Source organism: Miniopterus natalensis, chromosome 7 (genome assembly GCF_054644295.1).
Source record: "Miniopterus natalensis isolate mMinNat1 chromosome 7, mMinNat1.hap1, whole genome shotgun sequence".
Classification (NCBI taxonomy): domain Eukaryota; kingdom Metazoa; phylum Chordata; class Mammalia; order Chiroptera; family Miniopteridae; genus Miniopterus; species Miniopterus natalensis.
The window spans coordinates 62,471,191-62,495,338 of NC_142087.1; the positions used below are offsets into that span (position 1 = coordinate 62,471,191).

At 46.9% G+C, this 24,148-nt stretch overlaps 1 protein-coding gene and 1 non-coding gene across 2 annotated transcripts; one reads left to right on the forward strand and one right to left on the reverse strand.

Moving 5' to 3' along the window:
• Positions 1-23,707, forward strand: LIPG (lipase G, endothelial type). The gene is made up of 10 exons (XM_016225127.2): positions 1-97; positions 3,019-3,200; positions 4,835-5,014; positions 6,052-6,163; positions 11,570-11,791; positions 14,578-14,820; positions 15,490-15,610; positions 16,538-16,756; positions 19,350-19,454; positions 22,526-23,707. The coding sequence occupies exons 1-10, from the start codon at positions 1-3 to the stop codon at positions 22,545-22,547; spliced, it is 1,503 nt and encodes a 500-aa protein (XP_016080613.2). The 3' UTR covers positions 22,548-23,707.
• On the reverse strand, positions 7,240-7,346 carry LOC148092782 (U6 spliceosomal RNA). Its single transcript, XR_015714892.1, has one exon. It is a non-coding gene; the product is annotated as a U6 spliceosomal RNA (small nuclear RNA).
• Positions 23,708-24,148: the final 441 nt, after the last annotated feature.

The window sequence follows — 24,148 nt, forward strand, 5'->3', positions numbered from 1 at the left end:
ATGAGAAACTCCGTTCTCCTGCTCTGCCTTTGGAGCGTCTATTGTTGCTTTGCCGCGGGAGGCCCCGCACCCCTTGGTCCAGAGGGACCGCTGCAAGGTAACGTGCTCTGACTTTTTATTAGCCCCCAGCTTCTTTCCTGCGCCGGGCTCCCTCTGTCCTGCAGACCCTTCTTCAGCCCCTCCTGGTTCCTGGGGCACCTTCCTTTCCGAGGCGCTGTCCGCTTGCTCCTAATTAGCCTTGCTCTTCACTAGTTTCTTGGCGCTTCGGTAGCTGGCTGGCCGGCGCGCGTGAGCCCCACCCTCTGCATGAGATGGGTGGGTGCTGTCCTGTCAACCCAATTGGCTGCCGGCAGCTCTTCAACCTTGTCTTCATCTTTGAACCTGGAGGTTTGCAGTCAACAATGTTAGAAGGAGCTCCCTCACGTGGCTCCACTCCTCCTTTTAATTCAACCATGTAGGTGTTTTGAAAGTTAAGGTGGCAAGGAGCCTCTGGTGAGTGACTTGTGCCCAGAAGCTGCTGGCCCCCCCCTCCCCCCACAGCACTCCTTCCAACCCACTCTCTTTGTCTTCGTAGCTGCTAGCTTTTCTTCCTTCTGAGTCCTGCATGGCAGTCTCTTGCACTGGAAGAAGCTGGCCGTGGTGGAATGAGGGTAGGGTCACCCAGAGGGAGTGCCAGCGGAACTCTCAAACTGTACCCTGTTAGTTCATCTTCTGTTATTCTGCTGAGGTTGGCCAAATGATGCTGGTCCGTGTCAGCTTATGTACTGGCGGGAGGGTTAATTTGAATGATGAATGGGAAAGCCTTGCTTTACTTAGCATGTGCTCAGCTCTAGTGCTAAGTAAAAGTGTGACCTGGAGGAGGTTGCCTCTCTAGCTCCTCTCCCGTAGAATGCTAATGTTCCTTCCCACTCCCATGTTCTGCGATTCTGAGTATTTGTGGGCCATTTCATTCATTCAAAAAAGTATTTACTGCTTGTTTGCTTAGTGCCAGGCATTCTTCTAGGAGCAGGTGAAAACCTCTCCCTCATAGAGCTTACGTTTGAGTGCTGAGAAGACAGACAGTCATCTAATTAAAATACATAAATTATGCTCAGTGTTACGGGAGGTATGGAGCGCTGGTGGGAGAAGGTGGTGCAGTTTTAATCTGTGGTCAGGCTTCCCTCTTTGAGATTTGAGAGCAAGGAACTGAAGGAGGTGAGAGAATGAGCCATGAAGACATCCAGGTGAAGAACAATCATAAAGCCCCAGAGGTTGAAGTGACTCAGGCCAAAAGTACAGTGGTACTTCGGTTTTTGAACGTCTCCGTTGACGAGCACTTTGCTTACGAACGCTGTAAACTTGGAAGGAAACGCTTCAGTTTTCCAACGGGCCTCGGAAGTCGCATGTGCCACACGGCTTCCACTGAGGGCAAGATCCTAAGGCCTAGCTGTCGGCTGTGGATCCCTCAGTTTTCCAGCGTTTCAGAACTCGACCAGTCTTCTGGAACGGAGTACATTCGAAAATTGAGGGACCACTGTAGTAGGAATGAAGCTAGAGGACTCTGGGATCAGAGAAGCAGCTGCTAAGGCACACCCTTTATGTTGATTCGTGGGTTTATTTACCAGTCTGTCCCAAGAAGCCAGCAGATGCCTTTGCCTTTTTTCCTAGAATTCTCCATCTGGGCTTTGTGGGAGTAGTTATCTGGGTGGAACCTGGGAGGTGTCAAACTAGTTACTCCATGGCTCAAATTTTTGCCGGTTGGGGCTTTTGTTCATTTCTTTAATCACAAAGTTCTGCTCATGTGTATTTAGTTGCATTTTCTGGAACCCTACCCTTTTTACATCTGGTGCATTCTCCATTCCCCTCTCCACCATTCTGGGCCTTCTTTCCATGATTTCATTTGCTTCCTAACTCTGAGATAAATGAAGCTCCTGGGATTGTCCTTTGGTATCTTTCCCCCTGATTTCTAGCTGACAGGATAGTTTGATTATCTAAATTCTTAGCCGGTTATCAAGAGATGTTTTCCTGGATGGCTGGAAGAGTGATGGGGTTCACTTTTGCCCATCTGAAATAGTGCAGTGATGATAGCACCTAGTGTTTAAAGGCCATAGGGACCATCAGTGACATCCACGGTGTTTTGGGAGCAAGGTTATCTCCTCCATGGCACTGTGCATGAGCAGTGGAGCTGGAGAGAGTGGTTTTGCTGCTCTTATAAGTTTCTCCATGGCTTCAGTCATTTATTTAACAAATTAGAAGAATGCCTGGCACATCCCTGGCTCTGCAAAGGACATTGGGGATGCATGAGGTTTTGGGAGTAAGTGCTAGAATCAAGCTGGGAGAAGCCCATTGTATAATAATAGGTTGACAGCTTCTTACCTCCAATGTCAAACTCCAAAGTCTCTCAGAACTGGAAAATTTGGTAACTTGTTTGGCAATAAGACCTGGTCTTACCTGATTTGAACTCATTTGGCAGCAAAGCTGACCTGAATCAACAGGAGGCTATTTTGTAATTTTCTTTTTGCCTGTAAGTGTGGATAGTCACATATTTCCCTGCAGAACTATTAGTGTGTTTGATTAAAGGGGAATGCCCCAGGCCCTGCTGGGATGTTATATAATGCCTGGTGTACGTACCATAATGCCTTTCTAAAATCTGAACGTTTCTGGGTTCTGCCACTCCACTGGTCCCAAGCCTTTCAGGAAAGGGATTGAAGGCCCATACTCTAAAGGTAGTACCTGGAGGGGAGGGAGGAGAAATCGTTTTGATGGGGAAGAAGAAAGGTGAGCAAGAGAGACCTGTTTATTTCAGAGTCACAGTAATTAACACTAGTGACTGATTAAATACGCTTAAGTGTAGACTAGATGTCCCTTTTATAATATCTTTGCAACTCTTCTGGGAAGTGAGGAGGGAACATTCAACAGATGTAAAAACTAAGACCCAGAGGGGTTAAGGAATTGGCTCAAGGTTGTACGAGAGCTACACCCCAGATCTGTTGTTCCTCAAGCCCCTAGATGCACCCAGGCTCTGTTCTTTCTCCCCAGATGAGCTCCACGAATCCAAGGATGTACAGGCTGCTGCCAAACCCTCCGTGAGGTTTAACCTCCGCACCTCCGAGGACCCAGAGCTTGAAGGATGTTACCTCTCCCTCGGTAACAACCAGCCCCTAGAAGACTGTGGCTTCAACATGACAGCCAAAACCTTTTTCATCATTCACGGGTGGACGGTGAGCCCAGGGGAGGGAGCGCTGCAGCTTTACACCGGATTTGGTTTCTTTTGTTTGGGTCAATTAAAAAGAATACTGGTGCTTCCAGATTCCACTCTCTCCCCACCCCTTTTCTTGTGGGCTGCTTGTATTTCAGACAGCTCTGAAGACTGTAATGGGCACTGTGCTGAGGGGCAATCTGGACTCCAGCAGGGTGGCATTTAATGCTGGCACACAGCGGGCTTTCAGAAAGTGGCTCTCGTGAGGGCAGCAGCCCAGCTCCATTGGCTCCTAAGGATCCCTCTAATTACACTTAATTACTTTGGTCAACCAGTGCCTCACGGGGGCCATCCCTCCCTAGGAACTGAGCTGAGCTGAAGCAACCTGACTGGCTCAGAGAGTCCATGAGTTGCCAGCTGGCCTGGCTTGCTGGCCGCTATTGGCATGGTGCCTTCCTGTTTGCATAGAGATGGCTCCCTTTAAAGGCATTGGGGCTCTTTATGTGCCCCAGCTGAGCAACTCACATTGAAAGGTCCATGACAAACTTCAACAAAAAAGGGCTTTAACACTCAGCTTCAGAAGCTTTTGACCACTGAGGGATTTATTCATTCATATAATGACAGTCTGTAGGAAAATGGCACTATTAAGTGAGCAGGTTTCTGCCTGGGCTAATTGGGAGGGGACATTCCTTTTCTTAATGATGAGAAATTCATATCCATTACATGCTTTCTGGGTCTTTAGGTCTATCACCAACTGTTGGGGTTAGGCCTGGGGGAGGGGGTTTGGGAGTAGGTGCCTACCTACCTAATGTGATTGAAGAGATGATTCAAGGCTTGTCCATCTATCTTCAACCCATAGTCCGTCCACGATTAGAATCACGAATTTGAACCTTTTTAAGCCCCCCTGTCAAAGTATAAATACAAACTGCCTGCAACTTACAAATGGGTTGCATTCCAGAAAGTTCTTTTGTAATCTGTTTGGAACTTGGAATAGCAGTTTCCCATAGAAGCAAGATTGTAAATGGCTTTTGGGTTCCCAGGCCAGGCACAGAAAATCTTTTTATCTAATAATGTGCTTGCAGATAGGTTTACAACTGGACCTTGTCACCATTTATACTTTGTTTCTGTGGGAAAATGTGTTCTGAGTTCTAATTTGGGATTCCTGGGACAGATCTTTCCTTCTCTGGGGTCAAGAGGGATGGGCTGTGGGACTGGGTCATTTGTTAGCTCTGCGCTTGCCTAGGAGACACCATCTCCCTGCATCTTCAAGAGAGAAGCTAATTCTCCAGGGTAACCCTTCTGCCTTTGAATGATGGAATAGACCACCTGCCTGACTGTGATAGGGACTCAGGCTAACCTAAGGTCAGTATTGCCACCAATACATATCTCATAGTGGCCTTATAGGACAGTGGGGCAGAGGCTATGAAAATTTTGATAGAAAAAACTGGGGATGTAAAGAGCATTGAAGACAAAAACACCCATGTAGAAATCCTACCTGTGGTTTGCCCCGCTCACGTGCAAATATTCGGTCCCTGAGCCGTCGATGTTAAGGTTCTGGAATCAGCTCGGGAGAGGATCATGGAACTGAATTCTATATTTATTAGGATTTCTGAAACCCAGAGAAGATTAAAAAAAAATGTCCTGTTTTCTCTGCAGGTGAGTGGCATATTTGGGGAATGGCTGTACAACCTTGTGTCAGCCCTGCAGACAAGAGAGAAAGAAGCCAATGTCGTGGTGGTTGACTGGCTCCCCCTGGCTCACCAACTTTACACAGATGCAGTCAATAACATTAGGGTGGTGGGACACAACATCGCAGGGATGCTCGACTGGCTACAGGTAACGAGATGAAAGGGAGTCATCTTTCATGAGCAGCATCTTGAACTCAGACCTTAAGAAATACAGGTTAGACAGTGTTACAGTGAATTTCAGATGTCTGATCAAAACCTTTGGGATTCAGATTGTTACTGAATTAAGTATTGCTCGACATACTTGAAAGCTGGGACTTTTAGAGAGGCTTTTAATTATTGATATATCTCTGGATTTTTTTCCTGTTATTTTATCTGCTGGTCGTAAGTTTGCTTTGTGAATCGTTACTTTCTGATCTTAGAAACTGATGCCTTCAGGTTGGTTGAGAATGGCCAGGGGCCAGGACTGGCTTGTAATCTTATAAACCTACTGAAAACTTTTTTTGTCTCTTAAGGGTGCCTGTCCTGAGAGTGGGGAGGGAGTTGGTTCAAACAAATGCAGCCTACTGCCTTGCTTAAAATATTAAGTGTGGAAAACAGATATAAAGGTCTTAAAATTCTGGGTTCTCAAACATTCCCTCAGACTTCTGCCTAGGTTGTTTTGTAGAGCTTGGTTCCCGAGCTTTGGGATCAAATCCCCACCTCCTCACCCCCCGCCATCGGAGTACCCTATCAGGGTGCAGTGCTCCAACTCTGGGGTCCCAGGTGGGTTTGCAGTGAGGGCGCAGCTCCTAAGGCCTGAGAGGGTGGGCAAGGAGTCTGCGCTGCAGGTTGTGGCTGGCACTTAGTCTCCAGTAGGTCTGGTGGCTTTGACCTCCACACTGCCACCCTCCCCCCTTAGATGCTGCCAGAAAGAATGGGAAACATGTAGGGAAAGGGTCAGGTATACAGCCTCTAGTCACCACCTGTCCTCAGTGCTTGGCATTTAAAGTGTCACCAAGTCCTTTGGACCTCCCCTTACCTGGCTATATTCCATCTGTGTTGTGTTGCCAGCAAAGCCTGCCCCTGGATGTCTCTGTCCCTGGCTCCTGTGTCTCCTCCTTGTCATGATTGAACCGTTTAGTTGTTGGTGACTCTGTGGGCTCAGGATTACACTCTCCACTCACACACTTTCATGCCTTCCTGCAGGAGAAGGATGGTTTTTCTCTTGCGAATGTTCACTTGATTGGCTACAGCCTTGGAGCTCACGTGGCTGGGTACACTGGCAACTTCGTGAAAGGCACCGTGGGCAGAATCACAGGTAAGCTCTGCTTCCTCCACAAACAGCTGATCCCGAGCTCCCTCAGCTCCTCTGTCAGGTTGGCCTTTCTGAACCTGAGTGCCCCTAAATGAGGCAGCATGAGTGAGCCACAGAGGGTTAGCTTTGGAAGAAACCAGAGAACATCTAATCCAGAGCTTTTCAAATGTTCTATTTAGTCACGGGACCCTTTTTCAAATTGAACTTGTATGGCACCCCAATACAGGAAACATAGAAGGGATGTTCTGGTCAAGGCCAGGTGTACAGTGGGCAGTGTTAGTTTTGCTGTTCGGACCTTCCCTGGAGGAATCGTAGGGTCCCAGAGCCCCAGGGAACACAGTTTGAAAACCACTGGTCTGACCCAACAGGTAAGGAAACACTGAGAGGCAAACAGCTAATACTTAAAGGGCAGAAGTGGGGTGGAGCCCTGGCCTCCAAGCTTCTGGGACTCACTTCTCACCCCTGCCTGTGATACGCTAGGACATCAAGGGAAAGAGTGAGTGGTGGATTGCAGTTTGAATTTTGCCTCTGATTTCTATTTCATCTATGAACAGCCTCTTGCCAATGTTTAGCTGGCATATTTATTAGTGATAATGACCTGTTTAGAATGGATGATTAAACTTTGTCTTAAAGAGACCTTTCTGATATCCAAACCCAGATTGTCAATAGAAAATTGGGCTTTCCTTTTTAGTTAGCCTTTGATGTGAGAGTTTGGGTTAGATCCTTTAATGATTATGGAAAGTGGGGAAGGTTCTCTTTCCCATGTTGGAGTTTCCCTAAATACATACTCAGGGCTTCCTCTAGGCTAAAATGAATGGCAGATCTGTTGCCCTGAACTTTTAACCTCCTTCCAACATTCTTTTATTTGTCTTCACTTCCAGCTTTCCCCTTGCCTCCAACATAGAAGGAAGGAGTGGATCAATTTCTTTCCCAACAGTGTTTTCATTTTGAAATAGGACTCAGGTAGAAGGGTGTTCTTAGCTAAAGAAAGATTTAGTAAAGGCAGAATTTCAGGTTTCAGCAGTAAGCTGGTGGGGTCGATTTTTTAAAAAGTACTTGTGAGGTGTTTTTTCTTTTATAAAAATATGGAGCACTTCACGAATTTGTGTGCCATCCTTGTGCAGGGGCCATACTAATCTTCTCTGTATCGTTCCAATTTTAGTATATGTGCTGCCGAAGTGAGCACTATTTGCGAGGTTTTAGTGGCCCTCTTTATATTGTTGTCCTGGGTTTAAGTCTAATGTGCTTGTGTCTGCACAAATACACACATACACACACACTCCCACACTCCTTTAGATCCAATTATTTGATTCAACATACTTTGAGAGCTTTATTTTTGATTACCAAGATTGCGGGGCCTGGGCTGTCTAAGTGGGCAGTGATTGTGTGGCCACACATGACTGCTCATTAACCCACTGCTGGTGCAAAGCTGTTTGACCTTAAGCCCCTCTGGGGCCTATTGTCTGAGCACCTCCTTTTAGCCCCCATGCGAAACATGACGTTCAGAGCCAGGCCAGCCATTCTGGTGGGGGTCAGCACACACTAGGCCCCCACCAGAGAGTCCTTGGCAGCAAGGATGAGCTGCAGAGCCTCCCTTTCCTTATTTCTAAATCCTAAATGAGATGGGGCTAGTGGGGAGTGGTCCAGTTCTTTCCCCTGTCTGGATGGCGGCTGCTGAGATCTGAGCTTCGCTAGCAGAATGCTAATCAGTTCTCCATGCTGTCTGCCTGCGGCATGGGGACCGCATGTCCTGAGCTCAGCCTCTTCTTTCTGGCCTTTCTCTGGAGCAGGGGCCTTGGGTGAACACAACAGGAAGGGGTGGCCTCTGTCCAGCTGCCAAGCAGCACCTCAGAGGGTATTTGGCTGACCTGACATATGCTGTTGTGCATGTCTCATGGGGGAGGCTTATGCACTTTCCTCTCCCTCAGACTTCTCATGGGCCTGGAAGCCAGATGATCCAGACTGGTAAAAGGACCAGAGATTGTAGCTAGAATAGGGTCCTGAGGCCACTGCTGCTGCTGTGCAGAGGCCTGGGGCCTGTAGGGGGATATCTGAATCCTAGTCTTACTTGGATCAGAGAGCTGTGTATTGGGGTTTGCTTGGGTTTTACCCTCTTAGGCTCTGAGGGAATTCTGTAATATACTAGGGAAGAGGTAATGTATTTCTAATTGAACTTTGTCTAGTTAGTTATAAATAAATAAGCAAACCATTCATTCATTCATTCATTCATTCATTCATTCATTCATTCATTCATTCAGAAATATGAGTTAAGCGACCATTCTGTAGGCTGTGGGAAAGATGGTACCTAATGTCAAGCACCTAATGTGTGACAGGGACTTCATGCCGTATCTAAGTCACATAGCACCTGGCAAAGGGGGTCCTTTCGGCTCCACTTTATGGATGGGGAAACTATGACTCAGTGCTTAAATAATGGGTCCAATATCTTGTACTCTAAAGAGCAGGGCTGGGACTCAAACCCAGGCTGTCAGATTCCAGAGCCTGCACCTACTGACTTAGCCACACTGCCTCTCCTCTGTCAATAGAGATAAAGTAGCTGTTGTAATACAGAGGTTTTCCTGTGTGTGTATGCACGTGTGTGTATTCCATTTGTTGGACAGAGCACTTTTGGAGGAGTCAGGCTGAATGGAAGAAGGGTTGGTTCTCCATCTTTCTCTTTTTGGAGGGGATAAATTCTCCCTCCCACTCCTAGTTTAAAAAGTAAGTTGTGCAACTTTTCCCCAGAGTCTGTGAGCCCTGGCTATGTGTCAGGCTGGGTCAGTCTGGGTAGGTGAAGGCTCAGCCTGGCTGCCAGCAGGCCTGTAGAGAAGCCCCTCAGCTGCCTGCATTCCTCCAGTGCAGCTTGGTTTCCATGGCACTGACCGTCTGGTGGAGGCTTTTGTTCACACCAAGCGAAGAGCCCTTCTCTTGTATTGGTTGCAAAACAGAATGTTTCTTTTCCCCCTCCCTCCAGGAGACATGGCAACAGACAGGGAGAGGCTGCTTGTATCAGTTCAGTGGTTCTTGCAGCCTCTAAAACGAGTCATCGTGGACTGTTCTGGGAAGACACTGCTTTTGTGACACCTTCCTTTTGGGTCCTGGCCTGGGGATGCAGCCTGGGCTCCCTTTCTGCCTCCATCTTACATACGTTTATCTAAACTTCTGGAAACTATTTAAAGTTTCAACCTCTACCAGTTCTCATGGGTAACGAGTTCCACAGGTTTACTTTCCACTCTGGACAGTAGCTTTGCCTTTTGTTTATCCTAAAATTCCTCTCTTAAGCCTTACAATGTGCTTCTTGGTTCTATGGCACTGGGGTCTGGAGGACACGGTTCTTGACATTAGGTAGCATCACATCTTTTTTTTTTTTAAATATCTTTATTGATTTCAGAGAGGGGAAGGAAGAGAGAGAGAGAGAGATAGAAACATCAATGATGAGTCATTGATCGGCTGCCTCCTGCACACCTCCTACTGGGGATGGAGCCTGCAAACCAGACATGTGCCCTGACTGGGAATCGAACCACGATCTTCTGGATCCTAGGCCGATGCTCAACTGCTGAGCCACACCAGCTGGGCACATCTTTTTTTTTATAACTGTTTTTGGTCCTGTCTCCTCCCTACCTTGCTCTTTCTAGATCAGGGTTTCTCAACCTTGGCTCTATTCACATTTTGGGCCAGTTCATGCTTTGTTGTGGGAGCTGCCCTGAACATTGTTGGATATTTATCAGCTCCTCTGGCCTCTACCCTCTAGATACTTAGTAGCTTCCCTCCGCCTCCCCCAATTTTGACAACCAAAAATGACTCCAGACATTGCCAAATGTCCCCTTGGAAGCAAAATCACTCCCAGTTGTGAGCCACTGTTCTAGACTAAACAGACTCCCTTCCTCTGCTGTAAATAGTCTTTTTTTTTTCTTTAATTCTCACCTGAGGATATTTTTTCCGTTACTTTTCAGAGAGAGTGGAAAGGAGAGAGAGAGAGAGAAACATCAATGTGAGAGAGACAGATCAATTGGTTGCCTCCTGCATATGCCCCAACCAGGGCCAAGGACTGAGCCTGCAGGATTGAGCCTGCAACCAAGGTACATGCCCTTGGCCAGAATCGAACCCGGGACCCTCTAGTCCACAGGCTGATGCTTTATCCAATGAACTAAACTGGCTAGGGCTGTAAATATTCTTTTCTTAACTTTTTCTCTCTTTGTCTGTAGGGCAAGAGCCTTCTAAGATAGGATGAATCTGGCTCCCATAATTAGTTAAGTTTGGTAATAATAGCTAGTACTTATACTGAAAAGAACTTAATCTCATATTATCTCACACGAATTGTATGAATTAAGACCTTCCATTCCAAAAAATTAGGTTCCATTTTATAGATGGTATTGAAACATGAAGAAGTTTTCCAAAATCTAGTCCACAGACTACCTACTTTTAATCACCTGGAAAATAAATATATATTTCTGGGCTCCACACCAGACCTACTAATTAGAATCTCTAGCCGGTCAGGAATCTGCATTTCATAGTTTGCATATATATATACACATATATATGTGTGTGTGTATATATATATATATATATATATATATATATATACACACATATATATATATTTGAATGATTTTGCATTCATATAGTTCACAATTAAAAGATGGTGGAAGTCTCTCTTATGGTTGCCACTCCCTGCCCAGTTCCCTTCCCTGCCCTCTTCCCCAACACACATACACACAGGTAACTGGTGGCTGGTCTGCCCTTCTAGAGTTTTTTGTAGCTACAAAGTAGAATCTGAATTTGTAACAAGTGCCTCAGCCATATTTGTGGTTTTCAAATGTGAGAGCCAGTGCTTTCTATAGTGCTGTTTACCTGTTCAATCCAGAAAGTTTGCAGACAGAAGTGTTTTCTCTTTGTAGCTGAAAAATAGAGGAATTCTGGAGGCATGGGATATAGACTCTTAGTGTATCTGGTGTCCCCACCCACCCTCTCCATTCATCACTAAAGGAAGGGGACAAGTTAAGTCCAAATATAAATAGCTCAGTTTGGGGGACTGAGTCTTCCCTCCAGAAATGTAGGTAGCTTAATGGTTCTGTAAATAGCCTGCTGATCTGAGGCTGTGGAATGCTCTCAGTGGCAGAATAAATGGAATAAATGACTTAGTTTCAGCCAGCCCGAGTTCTTTCTAGAGCTGCTCCAGCTCTGGCAGCCTGTGGTTCCTCGGAGCTGTGTGCCAGGGTGAAACTTGTGGCCAATTTACTGAATCGGCTGAGGTGTCAGGACAGGTGAGGCGGCAGAAGGAAGTGAAGTTCCTGGACTGCGGGTACCCTGCGGTCCAGACTGGCTGGGCCCCGAGAAGGGTTCCGTTCTGCACATTCAGACTTGACTTGTTGCACCTGACACGGTCGTTCTTGGCTCCCCCTTCTGCTGTAGGTTTGGATCCTGCCGGGCCCATGTTTGAAGGGGTGGACATCCACAGCAGGCTGTCCCCTGACGACGCAGACTTCGTGGATGTCCTCCACACCTATACGCGTTCCTTCGGCTTGAGCATCGGGATTCAGATGCCTGTGGGCCACATTGACATCTACCCCAACGGGGGTGACTTCCAGCCGGGCTGTGGCCTCAACGATGTTTTGGGGTCATTTGCATATGGAAGTGAGTTCCTTATTTTCTGTCTCATGGGGAGGTTTGACTCAGTTGTTGCATCTCCTCCTAAATCACCAGAGCTGCTAGAGATCCCAACCGCATTTATTTCCTTCCTCCTATGCCCCCCACGCTGGCCCTCCAGCTGTCTGACATTCCTCATCCTACAAGCCTATGAACAGCCTCCCTGTGGTTTCTGCTCTGCCTTCTCATGCTTTGAGGTCCAGTTATTATTGATTAATTTCTTTTTATAACCAAAGGAATATATGTTTGTTGAAGAAAATCAGGCAATATAGAATTGCATAAAGCAAAAAACAAAACTGCCCCCTGACCTCTCACTCCCGTTCCTGCTGTCACTTTTCAGAAGTAGCCAATATGAATGAACAGTTTGTGTGTGTCCTTCCAGTCTTTTTTCTTTGCAAATTTATTTGTGTGTGTGTATAATTATATTTTTCAAAATTACATTCCTCTGCAACTTTCCTTTTTCAATCATAATATATTATGGACATTCTTAAACATCAGAGCACATGGATCTTACCTTATCATTTTTAAAAAATTTTAAATTGTATTTTTAAAATTTTCACCCAAGGATACGTTGTTATTGATTTGAGAGAGAGGGAGGGAGAGAGAGAGAGAGAGAGAGAGAAACATCAATGTGAGAAAGAAACATTGATCAGTTGCCTCCCTATCTCCCCAACTGAGGATCAAACCTGAAATCTGGGTATGTGCCCTGACTGGGAATCAAACCTGAGAAGACCCTTTGGTGCATGGGATGACTCTCCAACCAACTGAGCCACATTGACCAGGGCTTACTTTATCACTTTTCTTTTAATCCTCACCTGAGGAGTGAAAATATTTTTTCTATTTGTTTCCAGAGAGAGTGGAAGGGAGGGGGGAGAAAGAGAGAGAGAGGAGCATCGATGTGACAGAGACGCATCGATTGGTTGTCTCCCACATGCACCCAACTGGGCTGGGGATCGGACCTACAGCCCAGGTACATGCCCTTGATGGGGAATCGAACCCGAGACCCTCCGGTGCGCAGTCCAATGCTCTAACCACTGAGCCACGCAGGCTAGGACACCTTATCACTTTTAAAGGCTATATAATATTCTATAGCATGAATGTACTATAATGTGTTTTTTTGTAATAGTTTAAAGAAGTAAACCCAAGCTGCTTTCTCCATTCACTTATCATTTATCCTCTGCATGCCTGAGTCTGTTCCCAGCAGGCTGAACTGAATTTGCTGCTGAAACGGATGTGTGGCCCCAGTGACCGATCTCTTTCTGGATTTTTCATTCACTCACTGCCTTGGATCCTGGCAGCATTTCTAAGTCTTGGCCTCAGTTGGCTCTCTCTGCAATGATGCTGTCACTCAGTCTTAAGACTGTTGCCCTCTACCAATGTGATAATATACCCATGGACTTGGAGGTCCATGCAGGGGAAGTTCATCCCTGCCTCAGGGAATGGGAGGATGACAATTCTTAAGGCTGGTGGTGTTAGTGAGAAAGGGATGGGGTGGCTTTGCCAAGTTTTTCTTAAGGTCCCAGGATTTACTTGAACTATTGACTTTAGCCTCTGGTTACAAGCAATAATGATGTATTATGGGCCAGAAAATCCAAATTATACTTCTAACTTTGAAACCAAATGTCTGTGTAAACCTGACCAAATTGCCTCACGTTTATGGGCCTTTGGGTTATAATCTATAATGGAAAGGACTGGACTAGAATGTCATTGGCAAACATTTTCCTAAAGTGTCAGCTAGTAAATAGTTTAGGCTTTGCAGGCCAGAGTCTCTGTTCCAACCACTCCTCTCTGCTGTTGTAGCACAAAACAGCCATAGACAGTGCATAAACAAATTGAGCCTGGCTGTTTTCCAATAAAACTTTATTTACAAAAACAGGTGGCCAGCCTGCAAGCTGTAGTTTGCTGAGCCCTGGACTAGGTGATGTTTAGCATCTGACCCATTTCCAGCATTTGTGACTGTATAACCTTATCAGGACTTGATGACTCCTTCTGCACCGCTGATCTTCATCACCCTATTTAGTGCCTGTTGTATGTGCTCTGTTGCTCTTTATTGCTCTGTGTGTATTAGTGCTGTCTTCCCACCTGGAGAGTAAGCAGCTAGGTTGCAGGAATGGTCTTCAGTTCTTCTACATCTTAATGGGAGCTTAACACATCACTGGGCATGTATTAAGAATTATGCAAACAAGAGTACTAACAGTGCCCGGCCGGGCGTGGCTTAGCGGTTGAGCATCGACCTAGGATCCAGGCGATCGGGGTTCGATTCCCGGTCAGGACACATGCCCGGGCTGCGGGCTCGATCCCCAGTTGGGGGCTTGCAGGAGGCAGCCGATCAATGACTCTCTCTCATCATTGATGTTTCTATCTCTCTCTCTCCCTCTCCTTCCCTCTCTCTGAAATCAATAAAGATATATTTAAAAAAAAAAAAGTACTAGCAGCAATAATAGAAGTAGTTATGCTTGATGAGGTGCACAGTACATTTTTTAATATTTTTAATTACAATTTACATTCAGTATTATTTTGTATTAGTATCAGGTTTACAGCATAGGGGTTAGACAATCATATACTTTACAATGTGGTGCCCCTGCTACTTCAGGTACCCACCTGGCACCTTACATAGATATTACGATATTATTGACTGTATCCCCTGTGCTGTACTCTGCACCCCCGAGGCGATTTTGTGACTACCGATTTTGCATGGTACTTATTGCCTGAGCGGGCAGATCACCCAGCGGCGGCTCATCCTGCATGTTCCCCGTCTCTCCCTCCCTCCTCAGCGATCGCAGAGAAGCTGAGATGTGAGCACGAGCGGGCCGTGCACCTCTTCGTTGACTCCCTGATGAATCAAGACCAGCCGAGCTTTGCTTTCCAGTGCACAGACTCGAACCGCTTCAAGAAGGGGATCTGTCTCAGCTGCCGGAAGAACCGTTGTAACAGCATCGGCTACAACACCAAGAAAACTAGGAGTAAGAGGAACAGCAAGATGTACCTGAAAACCCGGGCAGGCATGCCTTTCAGAGGTAACTCTCGGTCCCCGCAGTGCCCCGAGGACTGTCTTGTCCTCCTTCTAAATACCTTGTGGAACAGGTCACATTCCGGCTTGGGAGATGTGGCCGGCGCAGTTAAATCAATCCATTGCAAATCGGCTTATGCTGTGCATGCCGTAGGGAGGTTAATCTTTAAAAACAAAAGGTGGGGACTCCTTTCGTGCTGTGAATCATCATTCCATGATCACAGTATTAATATCTTAAATCTCTCTTGCATTTTACTTTTTAAAGCTGTTTCATATTTGTTTTCTCGTTTGATTATCTCAACAAATCTGAGGTAGGACCAATAAGGGATCAAAATGATATCTTGCCTTTTTATAACATGTTATAAAACCATGAGATTTTGTGGGTATTGTGGGTGTTACAAATGATGAAATTGAGGCTCAAAGAGCATTGGTCCTTAATTCAAGGCTATGCAACAGGAAAGTAGCTGGGCCAGAATCCCCAAAAGGTCTCCTGAACCCTCAGTTTAGAGCTCCTTCTGCACCTCTTATGCCATTGAACTTGATCAGAGAGAAGCTGAAGGCCGGGCTGGACCAAAAGGATGGCTGTCCCTATAAGACTCAGTGTGCTGGGTGACTCAGTTTGGGTCAGGTTGCCCTGGGATGACAATGAAGGCTCACAAATGTCTCTGTTCTGCAGTTTATCATTATCAGATGAAAATCCATGTCTTCAGCTACGAGAACACGACAGAAATCGAGCCCGCCTTTTATGTCACCCTTTATGGCACCAGTGCAGACTCGGAGATGCTGCAGTTGGAAATGTAAGTCCCAAGTTCCCTTTGCTGGGCTGAGGACAAGTTGGTATGAGAGTGAGAGAGCTCAGGAGCGTGTGAACGGCGTGGAAGCGTGTAGTCTGAGTGCCGGGGAGGGGCTGGGTGGTTCCAGGGCCTCTGCAGCCCCTGTCTCTCCTTGCACTCTCCACCGCCAAGCCCGACACACCAAATTTCTGGGAGGGAGGCTCCCTGGATGAATCAGCAGCGTGAGAAACAGCTGTGTCAGCCAGGCAGAAAGTGCTGTTTCATTTCAGACAACGCCCGATATCTTAGGCTTTAGGAAATTTGGAACGTCATAAGGGTCCGTTTCTAATGATCTGCGGGAGGGGCACACAGCCATCTGTGCATATTTGTTGAGCACCCCTAAGGTACAGGATTTCAGGCTGAGTAGTGCTGGAATTGCAAAGCAACGTCATCAAAGTACTGGCTCTAAGGGCTCAGGGTCTTGTTGGGAGACCAGGCTTGTATGCACACACTCACACACACAAATGGGGCGAGGCAGGTTCCCCAAGTGCCAAGTGGGAGGGATGGGCGGGAGAGGGCCAGGAGCTCTGAAGGAGACAGATGCCAGTGGGCCCAGAGGAAGAGGGTACTGTTGAGTGGGGATGTGACTTCTCTGTGCTTTCTCATTTCTGTTCTTTCTTGGACCTGTGCCCCCAGGAAGTAGCATAAATAGGGAGGTGATCGGGAATGGTTTTGATAAGAAGCTGGGGTGCTGTAGGCAGTTATCTCTATGTCAGCGTGGAGACAGTGAGCTTCCACCGTGGTCCAATGGGGGAAGGTGGGGGGGGGAGAGACCTGTCCTCATTTCTCTCCAGTCTGTGGGGGGCAGGTGCTGCCACTGTGTCACCCCACATGGTGCAGCAGTTTCCCAGGTGGCTGGGGAGTGAGACCAGCTTTTCTTTCTCCTTGTAGGGTGGAGCAGATCGGGCTGAATGCCACCAACACCTTCCTGGTCTACACAGAGGAGGACTTGGGAGACCTCTTGAAGATCAGACTCACCTGGCAGGGGGTATCTCAGTCCTGGTACAGCCTGTGGAAAGAGATTCGCAGCTACCTGTCTCAAACCCCAAAGCCCAAGCAAGAAGTGAATGTTAGGCGCATCCGAGTCAAGTCTGGGGAAACCCAGCGGAAGTAAGTGCCTCATGACCCCTTCTAGACCCACGTCAGTGGTAAGCACAAGGTGTGCGCCTGGGCTGTGTCCTTTCCTTTGCTAAGCAAGCACCTTCAGTCCTTTCATACCCAGAGCACGTGGGCAAAACCTCAAACACCTTTGTAAGGGAAAGTGAATTCCAGATCGAGTCCTTTGTCAACTTTTGTGCCCTGATCATAGGCCCGTGGCTGAGAGGGGTGCCCAAGTGGGGGCTGAATTCCAGCCCTTGTTCTGTTTGCCAAGCCCTGTGTTGGCCCATAGGAAGGGGGCTGCTCCTGGACAGGGCTCTTTAGGAGTGCTGCCTTGCTAACCTGTTTGCTCTGAGGTCTATGCAACCACAAGTCTTTCCTTGCTCCTGTGCAGAGCGAACCAGAGTATCAAGTTCAGGAAGTCCCCAGAATGAGGTCTGTGGGAGGATCTGGTTTCCCTAGCATCTTATTTTCAGAGCATTAGATCTCCCCTTCAGAGACTGTGAGTCAAGGACACGGGGCGGGTCCTGATGTCAAGAAGAGAATCCTCTATGCCATGCCAGCCGGCAGCTTCCTCATGTCTGTTAACCCCAAGACTAGCATGAAAAATCCAGACCTTTATCTGTCAGTGCCTTAACCTGTTCCTTGACTCTCCGAGCAGGCTTCTTTCTAAGTAGAAGCCAGGGAAGCCTGGGACCTTTGCCAAGGGGCGGCGAGGGGTGGACCTTGGCCAAATCCTTCAGCAGACCTCTGGGAGGCCACAGCCTGCCTTGGGGTGGTTAGAAACAGCCTCCTCCCTCTTTGTACCTCATCTGGCACTTTCTCTGTTACAGTTCTTCATAGGTCCTGTTTTCATCCATCACCTCCAGCACAGGTTGGCTGTGAGAGGAGTGGAGGCTTGGGTTCCCCGTCTGAGTGATTTTGCCCCCAAAAACCTGTGAACTGGAGGAGGGTGCTCGCTGGGAGAAGCTTTTAGCACCAAGGCTGGGGTCTAAATAATTTTCCTTCTCCTGGTGCTTGTTAAGTGCAACCTGTGCCTAGGGGTCTGGTAGCAGAAAGATGACCATTTTATACAATGTTCCAAATATAATAAACTACTAAGATTTAACTAATGTAAATGTTTTTCCATACTGGTTTTAAAAAAGTAGCACATTACAGATAGAGTTGAAGTCCCTTTGTGTCCTTCCCCTGTTCAATTCCTCTCCTTTTAGACCAAAAGTACTAATCTCCCACAATTAAATAATGTTAGTATCTTTCCCCCATCATGATTTTTATACCTTTCATATTTCTGCTTGTATCCATACCAACATATAGAATTGTTTTGGATGCTTCTGAAGTTTACACTAGTGCATATACCCCTTAACGAATTGCTTTTTTCATTCAACATTGGTTTTGACATTTATCCAGTGCATATAGATCTAGTCTATTCACATTTAACTCCTGTTTGTAAACTGTCATTGTGCAAGCAATAGTTTCACCACTGCTCTGCTGAATATTTCAGTGGTTGCTACTTTCATTCAGTTACAAAGAGTCCCGAGATGAACATCCTTGGGGTGTGCATACTAAAAAGTAGAATTGCTAAGTTATAGTGTATGTCTTCTCCAACTTGACTAGATGTTATTAATTACCTCTCTGAAGTGGCTGGACCAATTTTCAATCTTAACCACAGAAAAAGAGTTCCCCTTTCCCCTCCTCCTCACCTATATTTGGCGGGACATTCTAGCTATCTGGTTAGGTATGAGTTGGTCCCCTACTGTCGTTTTAATTTTTTCTAATTGTGATAAGACAAGTCACCTTTTTATATGTTTATGTGCTGTTTGGGCTTCCTAGAAACAGATCTTAAAGCTGTTCTGATTATAGCTTTTGTCTTTTGGGTGAACGTCAGGGTCAAGCGTCCCTCACATCTATTGGTCATGTAGTCATGCTACTCACACACCTCTGAGGTTGGGGGTGGGGTAGGCCACATGATTTGGCTGTAAGTTATAATTGAAATGGTTATTAAACCACTGATTCTATCTGTGATCTTGGCTGCCCATTTCCTGAATCTTTCATTTTAACTCACAGCTGAGTCCAGCTACGCTTGTCAGTGGATATTTATCAGCACTGTCCTGGAGGCATCTTGAATTCCTCCATTCGAGTTTACAGTCCACCGTGGATGTAGGAACCCATAGCAATTCAAAGCAGCGCATAAAGTGTTAAATAAGAGAACACATTCATTATTAACACCATGCCGTAAGAAGTAATGGCAATAACAAAGGCAACATTTCTATAAGGACATGCTTTCCTATTAAACCGAGAGATCAGGGTCTCAGGCAGCCAGGGAGGCATCGGAGAGGCAGGCAGTCTTTCGGACAGACGGAGGGAAGAACGTGGAAAGGGTGTGATGAAGGCTGCACAAGCCGAATCGAGGAAGATGTCAAAATGAGACGCGGTTTAGAGTGCTTGTAGTTGCAGCGGGGAGTTCTGAAGGGTCTTGAGTCAGGGTGTGGCATGATGGAAACTTCTCTTGTCTCCTTGGATCCAGAAAGCACTGTCTGGCTAATGCACAGCCACGTACCTTCCCCTCTAGAGTTTTGGTTACCTCGGTATTTCTTTTTCCTCCTAGATATACTTTTTGTGCAGAAGACCCGGAGAACACACGCATATCCGCTGGCCAAGAGCTCTGGTTTCACAAGTGTCTGGATAACTGGAGAATAAAAAATGAAACCAGGTAACCTGGGCTTTCTCCTATGTTCATGCAGCACGTGTTGACTGCCCACCCAGCACGTGTGGACATGGGGCTGGGCACTTGGGACATAGCAGTGAACCAAACAGATAGAAATCCCTTCCTTTAAGAAGCTGACCTCTGCTGCAAGGAAAGACCCAGATAAATGGGACATACAGATGACGGAGGGTGTTAACGTGCCTTGGCCCTCTTTTTCTGCTCACCCCATAAGGGTCACAGCCCATGGTCCTGGTGGAATGTCTTTCAGTAACTAAGTCCCTGTGCTCATTTTAGACTGAACTTCTCTGCAGTGCCGGGGGCTGTGGGAAGTTCCAGGGTTCCCAGCTTCCTTGTGGGCACAGGTTGGAGTGGGTAGTTGTGGGGGAGGTAAAGGAGAACCACAGAGTATAATCCCCCTTTTTACGTTTTCAGGAACCCAGATTGGTGTGAGTGGATATGAGTGGGCAGTTCTCCCCCTTTTTGAGAAGCAGGAATTCTCATCTGTAAAAAGCTGAATCAGACAAAAGGGTCACCTTGCTTCAGTGTCCCATTGCCCCATGCTGGAGTCCCTATATTTCAGAATTGAGGAAAGCTGATATCTTAAGACGTGAGGCAGTGGGCACATCCAAAAGGGGAATTTGTGCCCTCGCTGGTTTGGCTCAGTGGTTAGAACATTGGCCCACGGACGGAAGGGTCTTGGGTTCAATTCCGGTCAAGGGCATGTACCTGGCTTGCAGCCTCAATCCCCAGCCTCCATCGGGGGAGGCAACCAGTCAATGTGTCTCTCTCACACTGATGTTTCTCTCTCTTTGTCTCTCCCTTCCACTCTCTAAAAAAATCAATGGGGAAAAAATATCAATTGGAAAAAAATATCCTCAGGTAAGGATTTAAAAAACCCCCAAAACCAAAACAAAACAAAAGGGGAATTTGCCACACGTCCTCTGAGCCTAAATGCTTGCCGAAAAGAGGAGGGAGACCACCTCCCGCCCCAACCAAGGTCCTAGACAATAGTGTACTGCCACACGCCGAGCACATAGATGTGCCCACCCTGCGCTCAGTGCCTTCCATGCATTATGTCACTTACTTTCATCTTCAGCCCCAGGACGCTGGTGCTGTTAACCCTGCACACAGTTGGGGAACCTGAGGCTCAGGGAGTTTAGGTCACTTTCAGCGTCCCCCAGCTGGTGACCCCAGAGCAAGGACTGAGGCAGACCCGTTTACTCTGAAGCCTGTGCACTTTCTTGAGCATGGAGGCTCCACTTGCTCAGATAAATCACCTCACCTTGATCTGGGTATCAATTATCAAGCAGCTGCACTCACGCGGGGCCCCCTGTGATTAACTGTCTGCCAGCCCCGAGGGCCGGGCTACCTGCCAGCTGCTCTGTCGTCTGTTCAGGAGCATCAGTGTGACCACAGGCTCGGGGATCACAGGGCTTGTGGGATTCTGAAGCTGCCCATCTAATTAAGCAACTCGGTCCGGGCTCACCTGATTCTGTGCTTTTATGTTGGTATTTAAACGTATTCCTTTCCTAGCACTCCCTCATATATTAACTTCACTGATCCTCAGAACAGCCACATAGATTGGAGATTCCCAGGAAGGACTGCAGTTCTTATGATAAAATATCTACGAGAAGGTATTTCCTTTTTCACTTCAGACTTTGGCAAAAGTTGAGAACGCTATAACCCTTCTCATACTCCCTCTTTGAGAAAGCGAGCCATCCTTTCCTGCACCCTCAAAGGAGCAGAAAACAACAGGAGCCCGAGTAATGAGCTAACACTAGGGAGCCTTGGCATCCCTAGGCCTGTGTAACACCGCCAGTATTCTCCGCTCACCTGGAGACCGTTCACCTCGTTGCCGATAAGGCGAATGAGGTTCCCAGAGGTTCAATAGCGAGCTAGTGTAGCTGAGAATAGAATCAAGATCTCTTTTTTTTCTTTTTGTTAATTCTCACCCGAGTATATTTTTTCCAGTGATTTTTAGAGAGAGTGGAAGGGGGGGAGGGCAGGAAGAGAGAGGTGGGGGGAGAGAGAGAGAGAGGGAAACATCAATGTGAGGGAGACACATCAATTGGTTGCCTCCTGCACTTGCCCTGACCAGGGCTGGGGATCTAACCTGCAACCCAGGTACGTGTCCTTGATGGGGAATTGGACCTGAGACTCCTCAGTCCGCAGGCTGGCACTCTGGGCACTGAACTGTACCCGCCAGGGTGTAGGATCGAGGTCTCTTGATTTTTTTCTGCTCCCTGCTATAGTCTCTCTTTTCTTTCTTTCTTTCTTTCTTTCTTTCTTTCTTTCTTTCTTTCTTTCTTTCTTTCTTTCTTTCTTTCTTTCTTTCTTTCTTTCTTTCTTTCTTTCTTTCTTTCTTTCTTTCTTTCTCTCTCTCTCTCTCTCTCTCTCTCTCTCTCTCTCTCTCTCTCTCTCTCTCTCTCTCTCTCTCTCTCTCTCTCTCTCTTTCTTTCTTTCCCTTTCTTTCAATATGTCTTTATTGATTTCAGAGAGAGGAAGGGAGAGGGAGAGAGAGAGAGAGAAACATCAATGATGAGAGAGTCATTGATCGGCTGCCTCCTGCACATCCCCTGATGGGGATCGAGCCTGCAACCCAGGCATGTGCCCTGACCAGGAATCAAACCACTATCTCTTGGATCCTAGGTCGATGCTCAACCGCTGAGCCACACTGACCAGGATCCCTTGTGTTTCTAGATCTTTGTTGATAGTTCTCCCCACAATCGTGTGTGTGTGTGTGTATACTTGTGTACATGTGTCTTTTGTGCATGTGTGTGTGTTGCAGGTGAGTATTGTTTTAAGTATGTAAACACCAACACTGAGGTGTATGGAGCTAGGAGCCCAGAGGGGGCTCCAGTGTGGTGTTTCTGAAAGTGAATCTGTGGCTTGGTGGGGAAGGGGGAGAAAGAAGCATTCAGGGCCTTTTCTATTTGTTCTGGAAGGGAAGCAAGGAAAAGAGTCCGGAAGGTTTGTAAGAAAGCTTGGTTGTGATGTGAACAGAGCATGCCCTCAGCATAGTCTGGGGGTTTTGCTAAGTGAGCTAATGAACACCACTCTTACCTGGTTCCTTTCAGACAAACTGTAGAGCTCCCCTGAGGGTGTCAGCAAGGCCCCTGCCCCACCTACCAAGCACATGGAGGAAAGTTACTGCTGAGAACCCACCTGATGGGAGGATCCCTCTCGGTCTTGACCCTGGAGCACAGGGAAGAACTTGCCTCCTGGGCCCAGGACCTTGCCTCCTATGACAACTGGGACTTCTCACCAGAGGGGACCGTGCACTGCTGTTCTGCTGTTCTTGCTGTTCCTGCTATTGCCCTAGACTAGCTCTAAGGCCACATCTGTGTGCAAATGGCCTAATGCCTGGGCCTCTTGTGCACACCCTACTGGCTTCTAAGTGACTGGATGAGCCTGTGCTTTACTGGACAAGGAACACCGGCTCTGAAGTGGCTCTGCATGGAAGGCCATCAGCTGCCTGGACCAGCTTGAATAGTAGTGAGAGGCCTTCCCACTGGGAGCTGACTGTCAGGATGGCAGACCTGTGTCCTTGTTCACCCAGAGAGGGTCAATCTGGGGTGACTCTGAGGCCCTCGCTGTTGGGCTTCAATGAGTTGCTTTAATCAATGTCGGTTACTTTTTCGACATTCTCTCCTGCTCCTTAACTCACTCTCTAAAGCACACATCATTGGCTTTCTTACTTTTCCATTCCTCATTTTTTTGATTGCCTTTTAAGCACTTAACCTTAAAGGGGTTGGGATTTCTAGACTCCAAGTTTAGATGATCTATGAATATACATGTGATGAAGGCGTAAGGGGCATTAGGGGAGGGCTTGAGGATGGAAGAGTTGGGGACCCTGAGGTTTTCAGTGGTTTCTACCTATTTCTTCCTAGTTAGCATGTACATTCCCTTTAAGAGTGACATGTCTGGTCATAAGCAGAGTAGCAAGCAGGGTACCATATGTGCTGGGGACCAGAATGGTGGCCAACTGCCAGATATGATTGCTTTGGAGCAAAATCTCTTCTGTTCAGGGAGGTAGAAGGTTTTACATATGTTATACATATCTGTTTATCCATGACCATCACCTGTCAAGCAGCTGGTGCTAAGATTTAACACAGTGTTTTTTCTTCCTTGGAATACCTTGCTCTAATACCAGCCCCTTTTCTGTGTTGAACTTCTTGAAAAGCCTCCAATTCTTATTTGAATGAATATACATGATACCTGAGAAACCCATTTTTACTTTCCAAAAGATTTTCATGTGGGTCACCTAATTAGAGATCAACAACAGGAGGTGACTAGGGAAGCTATTATTACCTCTATATAAAACCCAGGTTCAGCGAGGTTCAGTCTCATGTCTAGAATTATATGCCATGTTGGTGGTGGGGCCAGGTGAGGGCCCAGATTTCCTGGAGGCAAAGTCCATGGTAAATTAATCTCTGCAACCTCATTAAGACTTCTATTGCCATTTCTCACCAATCTGCCTGAGATGTGACAAACAAGGAATATTTCTCAGAGCCATCCATAAAACCCTAAGCCCCTTTATTAATATATAACTTGGAAAACAACTGTGCCAAGGGGTTGGGCTTTTTATGGATGAGATATATTTGGAAGGAGATATGATGTCGGGTGGGGGGAAGAGTGCTTTTTTTTGTACTTAGGTTTTCCACTGTTTTAATCTGTCCTGTGCCAAAGTTGTATCTTTG